We start from the raw sequence: 12,916 nt of genomic DNA, 5'->3' as shown, positions 1-12,916 counted from the left end.
AATTAATGAAAGTTTCAATTTAGTTATTAGCGTTCTCATCTAATTTTGATTTGGCTACTCTTCATTAAATTATTAATGGGAATGATGGCGTAGCTTTTTTAATTGGTATAATAATATATTTAGTTATTGATATTTACGCATACTATTAATTTGATTCTAATTCTAAATAATTCAATAAATTTAACTTTTATATTTATAAATTGTATCAATTTAGTCCTCAAACATTTTCACCAATAATATTTTATTTTACTTTTTCCACCAAATTCTTCTCAATTTTTATTTTATTTTTACCGAGAATTCAAAATCATCTTTCTTTTTCTAACTTCCCCACTTCTTACCTGACCCCGCCAAAAGCGAAGCTACAAGACTTGTTTTTTTACAATTCTGAACTTGAGCCAGAAACATGTCTTTTCCTGCTATACTTGTTTCTCTTTTTCAAATGCTGCTTTAAGGTTTCAATGTTAGAGACCAATATGAGAACAACAAATATAACAAGTTTAATTCTTAAGCAATTATAAGTAACTCCTGCTATAACTCTAACAAATTATAATATCTTAAACATCCTATCGTAATAGATTTATCATATGTTTAAATTAATTTATAAAAAGATAAAGATGCACTCATAATAATTTTTATTACTTTGTAAAAAAAATCATTTTTAACTAAATTGATGTTTGACATATAATATAGACAGATGGATGGATAACCATGAAGTTTTCTTTCAAAGTATACATTTAATTTAATCTCGCTACACCTTTCTTCATGTTCCAGAACTGGAGTTTTCACTGTGAAAAGGAAAATAAAAATTAAAGTACCCTACCATACAACTACAAATAGAAAGAAAACAGAGAAAAGGTCAAATTTTTTGAATAATTTGGAATTCCCCAGAGTTCACTAGATACAAAAGTGATCTTTGGACCAACAAAGTCAACAAAGATATCACTCTTTATTGGTAACGTTGCTTTCACCCCATGGAGCAGTTGAATCCAAATCTCATCTTCCACCTAGGTTAATTGCATTATGGGAGAGGAAGAAAAAAAAGTAAAATTAATTTGTATATTTTTACAATAGTAAAAATGTATGTTTATTATTTTAATAGCATATATCTTTATAACTTTAAAAAAATAATTTTATTTTTTATTTTTTATTTTTTAAGACATTAAAGTATAATTTTATCATTATAAATTTAAAATTTTATAAATTAAAAAAAACTATTCAATTTTAGGAGAGGGCACCGGCTCCTCCACTGTTCTACATGAAACATGTTTGATGATGGAGATAAACATCAAAATGCTTATTTAATTATTTCGTTGTATGAAATAATTAAAAAAAGTTTTAAAATTCAGGTAGAAAATATTTTTATTTACTAAATAGCAATCCATGATAATTGTTTTTGCTTCTATGACATAGGGTAGATATTTTACAAGAAAAGAATGATTGGGTGATTTTAATTTGCATAGGGGGACAAGCAAGAGAAGATTCATTTCCATTTATAAATTCCAGCAATCACACAACATGTGGATTGTCACTTGAAAGCACCATATAATTCAAGTAATTTTAAATCATTAGCCCACTCTATATCTCCAGCCACCCTTCTTTGCTATATTTCTAATCCCAAACACATTAATTTACCATCAAATTAGATGGATAAAAAAACAAAGGGTTGTTGTTATTCAAACTCCCTCTGTAATAATTAAAACCTAAAAAAAAAAACTCTAATAATGGAGACAGACTATCATCCAGCAGTAGATGAAGCAATAGCAGAACAGGCACCTCAAATTCCAAGGAATAAGAAGAAGAATAAGCTGAAGAAGAAGAGGAGGTTTAGTGATGAGCAAATCAGGTTACTGGAGTCGATATTCGAATCGGAGACGAAGCTCGAACCGAGAAAGAAGATGCAACTGGCGAGGAAGCTAGGCCTTCAGCCTCGCCAAGTAGCTATATGGTTCCAAAACAAAAGAGCCAGATGGAAGTCCAAACAAATAGAACAAGACTACAATACACTCAAAGCTAATTATGACAACTTGGAGTCAAGATTCGAGTCCTTGAAGAAAGAGAAACAGTCCTTGATTTTACAGGTACCCCACGTCCAAGATCCTCACTTTCACTGTCAGTTTATATAAAGAGAATGATAATAACTGTTGTTTTAAATGGCAGATTCAGAAGTTGAGCCAACTGCTGGAGGAACATCGTAAGGGCCGCAAGGGTCTTGATGGAAGCAGCACGGATGGTGGTGGTGGTGGTGGTGGTTCAGAATATGGAGAAATCAAGTGCGAGACTGAAGCTGAAGGGCAACCAAGTTTCCAACACAAGGAATGCCTCGGGTTACAAACTGAAAACGAGAGAGATGATGTAAAGCAAACAGGGCAGGGCGGAGAAGAATTTCTAATAATGGATGAGTATAGAAACGACTCCCCAGCTTCACCTGACAAATTTTATGGGCTTCATTCGGCTGACATGTTCGATCATTCATATACCAATTCTCAGTGGTTAAACTTTTGGACTTGACACCTCCTTCCCTTCAACAATATTTTCAACGTCTGCCAGGAAACTCTGAACCTGGGGCTACCTTACGGCTTACGTGAAACATCAATCAAGATAAAGCTGAGACCTGGAAGACATGGAAAGTAACCACTGATAAATTGTTGACAAGTGGTATAAGTGTGGGTCATGGACTAATCTCTCCATTAATTTGCTAGAACATGTAGAAGCAAAGAGTGCAAGGCGATGGCAACTGGTTGACACAGATTTCTCAATTTAAATTTTTAGGTTTCTTATTTTTTTTTCCCTTTTATTGTGGTAATATATCAATGTATAATGTTGGATATGAGGTTCGTATAAATTTACACTTCAATATTAGTAGTCATTACCACAAGGGCTCCTAAAACACAACCTATATACAATCAGATCTGTTAACATATACAACAGGAGAGAAAAGAATCATTTTTAACGAGCACTCAGTTTTAGTCCAATTAATTTATACAATCACGACAGGCTTGGATTTGAATTTCTGCCGACATGTTTCGAAGTTAACTTAAGAAATTGGAAATTGGAGAAGAAATGATAAAATAATCATCAGATGAAACTATGACGATGGTTTTTCAAGAAGAAAAAGACAAGGAAAGTTTTTTCTTTTCGTCCAACTGACGTTTACGAAAAAGATGGAACTATTCTTCGAAAAAAAAGATGGAACTATCATTGTTCAATATGAAGTCATAAAGTTAATTAGCAAATAAAAGAAAACTTCGTAAAAGGCAAAGGAAAAATAAAAATAAAAAATAAAGTGAAATTACGAATAAGACAAAGATAAATTTAAAACCCAAGCTACACATTTTATACTCCCTCCACTACATTGGTAGTGCTAGAAATAATATCCAAATTAATAACAACAAAGGATAGGTTACTGATACCTATAAAACACAAACTTAATTAAAAATAAATTAGTAGAAATAAAATAAATGGGATTGTATTTACAAATATAGATAATAATTTTATTCTTTAAATAAAAATAAATAAAGTAAATATTAGGGTTTATAAAGTCAAAAACTAAATTTAAATTTAAAACTAAATGAATAAAATAATAATTAAAAGTTTTGAGAAAATCAACAAGAAAATTTAACTTATTGACAACATTAAGAATGGGAAAGACCCTATTCTAACCAACAGACTCACCTCAATGGAGTTTATTTAAGCTAGATCCACATTCACACCACATAATCATAAACTAACATAAGCAATTATGTAGTTCATCACTAGTATTAGAATAAATTAAACAATTATAGATTTAATTATTCTAATTAACAAGACATTCATTTTAAGTTATCAAATCTTTGGTCGATATTTAGCAAACTTATACAATTGTAATTAGAACAGAAGACACGCGAATACCAAAAAATAAAAGATTAAGCACAAATTAGGTTTCACGAATTTATTGAATCAAATTTTGATAATCATTTTATTACAAAAGAAAGTTTAAAAGTCATAGAATTGGAAAACACAATAAAATAATAAAATAACTATAACGTTAGAAAACTACTAAAAGGTCCTAACTCCCTCTAAAAATACAATGCATATTTTTTCTAATTGACCTAAACTAGGTTATAGAAGCTTGCTTAAGGTCATAAAACTCCTAAAAGACTAATATGCCCTTAAGACTCTATTAAAACACAGAAAATTACGTCAAAATGGAAAGGTTGGCACAAGAACATAAGAGTTACGGCGCAAGGGCGCCAAGCTAAGGCAAGGGCACGTTGCCTGTGGGGCTGGGCCACCGACGGGACTGTCATGATCACGCGTAGGGCACCAAAATTTGGGGCAAGGCCACTCGGCTTGACTGTGTTGCTCAATTTTGGCTATGCCTTGTCTCATTAGCCTTGACTCCTCATTTTAGCTTCTGATGGACTTGAAACTCGAGCCTCAAGCTCCCATAGGCCTAGTTCAAGTCTAAAAACACCCGATTAAATATCAATTAAAAAAAACATTATAAAAGTAAAGCATAATTAACAAAAAAATACAAATGAATGTAAATGAGATACGAAACATCTAGAGTGAGCTACTATTCGATATTTCACTTAAGAACCGAGCAAAATGCTAAACATAAGGGCCTAAAATATATGAAATATAGACACTTTTCACACCCCCAGAACCTAACCTTTTTTCTTTTCCTCAAGAAAAATAATGATAATGCAACCTAAGGAACCTAACTCAATTTGACAACCAAACATCATTTCATTCCCTCGAGATAAAAAAAGATACTTTCATATACGTAACCCAAATATCATATGTTAACAAAATGTAGTAATAAAAAATCCATACAACTAAGTATATTTGGAGCTAATGGACCTTCTTGTTCATGCGCAATAGTATTCTCTACGATATGCAATGCATAGGAGTTATTAGAAAAGTTAAAGAGAATATATTCAAATTTCAACATGCTTTCAAAAGTCAATAGGTTTCCAAACTTAGTAAATTCAAATGAGTATAAAGTATCGTACCAAAATTTCCCAATTTCATTACAAAATTTTATTATTTAGCATGAGATTAAGGCATAATTCAAATAATATAACCATTAAGCTCTCTTTTTTTTCACCAAATTTAGGTTGATCACCTTTGAACATGAGCGTCGATGACAAACCAAGCACCTACCCCAAATTACTTGGTTAATCAAACCTAAACAATCTTTGAATTTACTCATATCTACATCAATGGAGTGTACTAGGAAACACTGAACCTTTTGATGCAAAGGTAAATAATAGCTAAGCACCTCCCTCTAATTATGTCACACTCGAAATCCTTTAAATTCAAAACTTTAGAACCTTTAGGGGTTAAATTAAAAGAGACCGTAAACTGGCGGTCTCTATTGGAAAATTTGTGGAATAGAGGGGCTAGTTTGAGCATAGTTGAAATTCAAGTCTAGTTCAGTTGAATTAGAACCAGTCGGTCCCTTACTAGGGGACAAAATGATTGGAAATGAGTGGACTTTATATGATTGAAAATCGTGCAAAAAGGGCTATAAATAGCTGAAAAGTAACTTCTTAGAAAATTTCTTCTTCAATTTGTTTCATTTTTCTTCTTCAACTTCTTTCTTAGTAGCTCCTAATAGAGAAGGATACGATAAATGCTCTACACGGAGGGATGATCATGAGGTTTAAGTTAGAAAAATAGAGAAACTAGTAAGCTGGTAAGGTTCTAAGCCCTTCGGTGTATGTAGGACTTAGAAAACAAAGTTAAGAATTTCCAAAACAATTTTAAAGGGTTTTGCATGTTTCTGGAAAAAACTAAGTATTAAACTGGGATTTTTAAGTTTAACCCATGAATTGGTTGTCTTGCTTAGCTGCTTGAGGAATGGAGGCTCCGATGCTTGGAAAAGCTAAGCAGACAAGGCAAAGAAGCATTAGGAGAGTTTCTGCATTCAACCCCTGAAATGCTAAGTGTGTTGTAAGGTTGCATAGGTTTAAAAGTATCCACCATTATAGTTCAATGTGCATGAATTTGCTACGATTCAATGGTATTGCGTCAATGGAACGCATGTAATGCATGTAAAGAAAACATTATCGGGTTTAGGCGAAGTTAGGAAGGAAAAATGGGAGAGAGGTGATTTTTTTAGTTATTATCGTATGGTGTTGCTGGATGCACTCGTGATGTGCGAAGCTCTGAGCCTTATAAAAGGAACATTGGGGTGTTCGAGCAGCAAGGTTAGGAACGGTGAATTGGAGGAATGGATGGAAGGAAATGGGATGAATAACTAAGAAAAATCATGGCTAGGCCATGGATTCGATCGGAGGCTATACGCCTAAAATGAGCAAGACCATGGTTGAAAGATGTCATGGCATCATGGTAAACAAGACTAAGACCATAGCTGAAAGACACTCTGACGTCCTTTGAAAGGCCGTTGAGACTATAAACACGGGGTACAGTACATAGAATGTAAGACCATAGTTTGACTACGGCCATCAATGTAGTCTGTCGGGACACTAAACACGAGATTATATTGGGTTACATCATAGTTGAAAGATATTATGGTATCAAGTGCTGACTTGACGAAAAAATGAGTAAGACCTTAGCTGAAAGATGTTATGACATCAACATTAGTTTGACAAGACAATAAACACAGGATAGTCTGTCGGGACACTAAACTCGGAGTAATCCTCTAGGATAGTAAACATGTGGATCACGAGGTGTAAGACCATAGCTAGGATATGGCGACTTATGGAGTCCACTAGGGCATTACATGTAGGACATATAGCCTAAGACCACAGTTCGGCTATGGCGGGTTAAGGTAGAAAATTTGTTGGGATAGTCAGAAAGGGTAGGTTAACTGGGCAATAATTAGGGGAAGGGAAACCCCATAACCATGGAAAGTATGTTAGAAGGAAATTAAAAGAAAAAGTAGGAAATGGATAGTTAGCAGGTCTAAGGAATCCATCATCGAATGATAAACGTAAAAAGAGTAAGGAAGGAAAGCCAAAGTAGCAATCATGTGAACCGGAGAGGCATGAGGGTGATAACTTGGCAGAAATTAGCCACGTAAACTGTCAAGCTAGTAGTGCTTAATGTATAAGTGAAAAGAAAGAGTAAATAGAGGATCATAGAAGAGGTCCGCCGTTAAGAACCGTTGGGAGGCAAAGTTAAAACTATTAGCACCCTAAAAAAAAGATTGGGAGTAGAAGGGTTAGAAGAGGACCTAAAATATTAAAGTAATAAAAGGAGAAATACAAGTGATAGATATGTTTGTCAAGACTATTCCTCTATGGAGGAAATCAGCAAGGTAATGTCAGTCAAAAAGGCTAGTTAGGTGAGAATACGGTAAGAAGGAGAACTCATGAACCGTAATGATCACTTAGTGACAGTGATTGAGTATTGTTGGCCATAGTGGCCCGTAATAGAAGGTTGTGTTGCGCTTAAGAGGAAAGTAACACGATTAAGGCAAATTACAAGGAAGTAACCCAACCACGATTTAAATTAAGCAGGACTTGGTCCGCCAGAGTGACATGGAACCTTGTTAGTCACACCGATGGAAGGAAGGTGAATAAGTCATATAGGGTTAAGATGAGGATGGAGTCTGCCAAAGACGAAATAGAGTGAAAATATTTACCAAAAGCCTTTAGAAGGGTAAGTTGGAATGTCGCATTAACACGACATAATGATGGGAAGAAGAAAACCATGATTGGGGTAAGTGGAATGAAGACAATAGGTAAAGAAAAGGTAAAGTTCGTAGGGATGGCGGGACAATCAAGGGAATTGTCAAGGTTGATCAGAGGCTGGTAGAGTGACTAGAAGGAAATCACTTATCGATTTATCCGTCAGCAGATAAGACAGGAATTAGGGTCAAATCCACTATGACGGTCTAAGAGAAATAATTCATACAAATAGGGAGTTGGTGTATTTATTATTACATATTATTTATTTAAACCCAGCAAGATGGGGGTATGTATGAGAATAAAAAAACTCAATAAGTTCATTTGAACTTACAAATGGTTTGATCTGTGGTTGCAGGTTTCGTAGAATAAGGAACTCTAGGAGGGACTGAGCCAGATCGTGAGGAAAATAAGCGACATCATTGAGGAATGTCATGCACATAGGATAGGGGTCACCTTTAGGAACTTCGCCAATGGGGCAGGTATATTGTATTTGTTTAGATTATTAAGAGTCTGGAGTTCGAGTAGTGAACCTTGTATAAAATTTTAATTACAGCGGTGAGTTTTATATATACATATATAGGTATAACTTCATGTAACTAGATTTTAGTATGGAAATAGTCTGACGTCCCAAACTCGATCGAAACGATCTGACCCAAATTCGGAACATCACATTAGCCACCAAGGAGACTTTCCATTTAAAACTTTACGAACCACACCAACTAACCATACACACCACACAATTGCAGAATATTTCATATAGGAAATTAGACCTAAATGCATATTTTCTAAATTAATCATTTCATTCACACAATCATAAGGTATAAGGTGTACCTTTAATACTCAGCGGTCTTCTTTAGCTGCAAAAATTTGTTAGTTCATTTAATTATCATCACATTAAGCAAGTAATTAAAACCATCTAAACCAGCAATCAAGCACGCAATTATAATATTCAAAAATCTCCCAAAAAAAAAACAAATAGTCCATAATGTTCATTTACAACCCATCGAGATTTTTATTTAAAAAGTTTAAGTCTAATTCTAGTACTAAACCCTTGGAACGTCCTACATTGCCTTCACTTTGGAGCTTAAAAACTCAACACACATATTTAAAGAAAATGCCTTACGATGGATCACCGATTTGTCACCATTCTTGTTAACCCTGGAACTATTTATCTACAAGGTAAACTAAGGGGGTGAGCTTGGGAAAGCTCAATAGTACACATGCATACAACACAAATATATACACACACCAGGCATGTTAAGATTTAAACATATTTTAAAAATTCATATATAACACAATTTTCATACTCAACACAGTGATATATTGGCAATTTGTGAATATGAAACATAGTCAAATTATATACTCATTGGATAAACAGATCTCCAAAACACACCACATGACTCATAAAGTCATACGCTATCTCCATGTAAGTGCAGCACGTATGCTCACACTCTCTAAACAACCACACTATCTTCGATAAATGGAGCTATACTCAACATTCCCTTATCTCTCCAACGCTATCTTGGGCTACAATGCGCAATACATAATAAAAATGGTGAGTACTCACTATCCTATGGCATGCCAATGTTATCCAAGGATTCAAGCTAGGTTATGGAGATTTTTTTTTCTCATAATTTTGTTGGGGTTAGGGAAATAATTAAGAAAAAGAAAGCTTGTTTGGTAACTGTAGAAAATAATTAAGAAGAAGAAAATTTAAAATAAAATCATGGTTATAAAGTATTATAAAATAAATAATAAAAGAATAAAATAATTAGAAATAAGAGATTAAAAGAGAAAGCATTTTATTCATCAATAGGATTCTACTCTTAATGAACATTAGAGTCTTAATGTACATTAAACTTATTTTAATATTGATTAACTTCCACTTCATAATAAAATATTCATAACATGTTTCAAAGTATTTTTAAATTTAAGAATTAAAAATTATAAAAAAATATTACTTTTTGTTTATTTATTTGAAATCTATTATTTATAAATATTTTATTTTAAATATATTTTAAATTTTATTTATATATTTTGAAAACTCTTGTAATTACATTGGAAAAGAGTAAAAATAAAATTATTTAATGAAAATGATTTTGTTAATATATAAATTTTATTTATTTTTAATATGCACATATAGCTAATTATTATTTTATATAATTTATCTATTACACTTTTTTTTCAAAATTTAGTTTTCTATAATATACGATTTCAATATTTTAATTTATTTATCTTATAGAATTAAAGTATACTTTTTAGGAAAATATAAAATGAATAAATCAATATAATTTTAAAACTTTAAATAATTTAATAAAATATTTATATTTTTCAATTGTTTAAACTTAAATTTATTTTGATCGTTAAATTACATTTCCTTAAATTATTTTAAACTATTACAAAATGGTACTTATGTATTTTATTTGGATTGAGCAGTGATTTATAATTACAATTTAAAAGTAATAAATAGATTTTATATTTTACTTTTAATATTAATTCATATTTTCATTATTTTATCATACTTAGCTTAAAATTTAAAAATATTCATCATTCATTTTTCTTATATTAAAATTTTTTGTAAGAATTGTAAAATATGAGATAATAATTTTTTATGTTAAATTATTTTAATTATATTTTTATTAAATAATATTTCACTTTTGGCCTTTTAAAATTTATAAAATTTTAAGCTAGTACATGGTAAAATTGCACTTTAACTCCAAAAATGATAAAATATTGATTTAATCCTTTTAAAATTATAAAGATATAAGTTAATATAATGATGACATTTCATTCTAGCTCTCATAAAAATATATAACTTAATCCCGACTCCAATAATTTATTTTGACTTTGCCCCTATATAAACATACAATAAATAAAATTAACTCATGTATTACATGAAAAATAAACTAGTGTTAAAACTCTTATCAAACACCTATTTGATACAGGTTCAAAACGTGTGAACTCATTCATTATCTATTGTATAATAAGGATTATTGTTAAATACAATAATAGTGGAACTAAGAAAATGATTATCCTACAACAAGTGATCATTGACAATCCAACACAAAATCCTGATGTTTCATTTTCAGCTTTAAAACACGAAGGTACTTGTTCGGCACGAAACGTGAGGTAAAAATATTGACGTGCAAGCCTAACTCTAAAAGTTTAGCTAAATATATAAATAAAGTGCTTAATAAATATGATCAACGAATTGACAGTTTGGCCGAGTGGTCTAAGGCGCCAGATTTAGGCTCTGGTCCGAAAGGGCGTGGGTTCAAATCCCACAGCTGTCAAGTTTTATGTTACTTTTTTGTGTAATGGGCTTCAAACTTGAAAAAAGAACAACTAGAATTTCTTTTTGACTTAGTTGTTTTTTTTCCTTGTATCATGATTTGGTTTTAGAATTATACTCTTTTTCTTTTACTTCGGTATGTAAATTTTTTATCCCATTTTTATACTTAAAACTTTTTTAACACCGTTATTTTTAGAACAAAATTATAATGAAAGAATATTTTAAGTAGTAAACTCAACCAATAAAAACAAGTCATGTGTTTGCCTTTTCCTCATGTCATCTATGGTTGTGACCAGCTGTTAACAGGTATTAACTGGCATTGATTAGTGTTGATGGCCAGAATGAATTTGGATAACCAAATGTCTAAGCTTAATTAAATTTGAACAACCATTTGTTCATGTTTATTCTAAATGTCATTCAAAATATTAAAATTATTTTTAAAAAGTAAAAAAATTATTAAAAGTTATTAAAATATTTAATATTTTTTAAAATCCTAAAAAATAAAGTTACAAGAAAATGTAAATTCAAAATGAATATAGACAAAAAAACATCCAATTTCATTTTGCTTTGGAGAACCATTTGTCTAAATTTATTCTGAATGTAATTCAGAATATTATAAAACTTATTAAAATTGTATTAAAACTATTAAATTTATGAAAATCAACATGAAGATCTCTTTAAACCTTTTTTCAAGAAGATCTCTAGGAACCATTTATCCATGGTTTCATGTTGTATGTACTCTTTGTACCCATAATTCATATGAAAATTCCTGTAAATTTTTTTCTTGTTTTGAATAATTTTGATGAATATCTAGTTTTTAATATTTTATATTTTTATATTATTATGATTTTAAATAATTATTAAAATTATTTAATTTTTATAATTATTTACAATTTTATATTTTCAATAAGTTTTATAATTTTTTGAACCATGTCCAATTTGAATATGGATTAATACTTGTCCAAAATCAAATGAGCCTTGATGTATGTTTATTGAGATTCATTCTAGATTTACATTTTTAAATTTATATAACATTTTAGGTTTTTAAAAATTTTAATTTTTTAAATTTTCGTAATTGTTACAACTTTTAAATAATTTTATAATATTTTTTAATCATGTCTGAATCTAAACAAATAGTAGTCCAAATGCAAATAAACTTCCAAGTTCATTTGTCCATGTTTATTCTAGCTATTAGTATCAGTTAACGACAGTTAACACTATTCAACAGTCGGTCAACAAAAGTTACCATTGATCAATGATCGGTCAACAACCATGTCATCGGTCAATGGCCACGTCATTGATGGCATAGGAAAAAAGCCAAACACTAGACGATTCTTATTGGTTGAGTGTGCCACCATTTTTTTTTTTGACATTGTTAACATTTTGGACCAAAAACTATAATGGAGGAATAGTTTAAGTACCAAAATGTGACAACAAAAGTTTAGGTATCAAAGTGGTAAACCAGGTAAGTTTGAGATGCCAAATTATGACATAAGCCTTTTCTTTTTCTTTTTGGACTCAATCTCTTGACTCAGTCTTATTTTTCATTTAAATTAGGGTTGAGTAAGAGAAATAGAGAAATAAAAAAGCTAATGAACCGAACCGAACCAAACTATTTAGATGAAATACAAGTTAAAAAATTGTAGTAACTTGAATCACATCAAATTCTATTTTTTTAAATTAATTTAAAATTAATTTTAATTTTATGATGTAAAATTAAATTTTATATTTAAATAGTGAAAATAACTTAAAAGTTATATTTCTAAAAAGAATATATATAAGAGTTATTGATTATTTTTATTTACTGTAAATTTTTTAGCAATAATTATAAAAAAATTTCAAGCTTTACCAAATAATTTTCAAAATTAAACAATTTTTTTTCCGAAAAATAAGTCTAAAACCCAAATGTCAAAATAGTATGGAAAAGTGAGAATTAAATTCATGAACGGTTTAAAAAATTTTAAAAATCCGACCACTCACCTTC

The 12,916-nt window shown here is 30.6% G+C and overlaps 1 protein-coding gene and 1 non-coding gene across 2 annotated transcripts; both read left to right on the top strand.

Moving 5' to 3' along the window:
• Positions 1-1,577: 1,577 nt before the first annotated feature.
• LOC105791226 (homeobox-leucine zipper protein ATHB-12) lies at positions 1,578-2,869 on the top strand. Its single transcript, XM_012619200.2, has 2 exons — positions 1,578-2,078; positions 2,158-2,869. Exons 1-2 carry the CDS (start codon positions 1,722-1,724, stop codon positions 2,506-2,508), a joined length of 708 nt encoding a protein of 235 aa, XP_012474654.1. The 5' UTR covers positions 1,578-1,721; the 3' UTR covers positions 2,509-2,869.
• Positions 2,870-10,853: 7,984 nt separating this feature from the next.
• TRNAL-UAG (transfer RNA leucine (anticodon UAG)) lies at positions 10,854-10,933 on the top strand. Its single transcript has one exon. It is a non-coding gene; the product is annotated as a tRNA-Leu (tRNA).
• Positions 10,934-12,916: the final 1,983 nt, after the last annotated feature.

This window comes from Gossypium raimondii, chromosome 8 (assembly GCF_025698545.1).
Source record: "Gossypium raimondii isolate GPD5lz chromosome 8, ASM2569854v1, whole genome shotgun sequence".
Lineage (NCBI taxonomy): Eukaryota > Viridiplantae > Streptophyta > Magnoliopsida > Malvales > Malvaceae > Gossypium > Gossypium raimondii.
The sequence above is the reverse complement of the archived record's forward strand: the minus strand, read 5'-3'. Positions and strand labels throughout refer to the sequence as shown.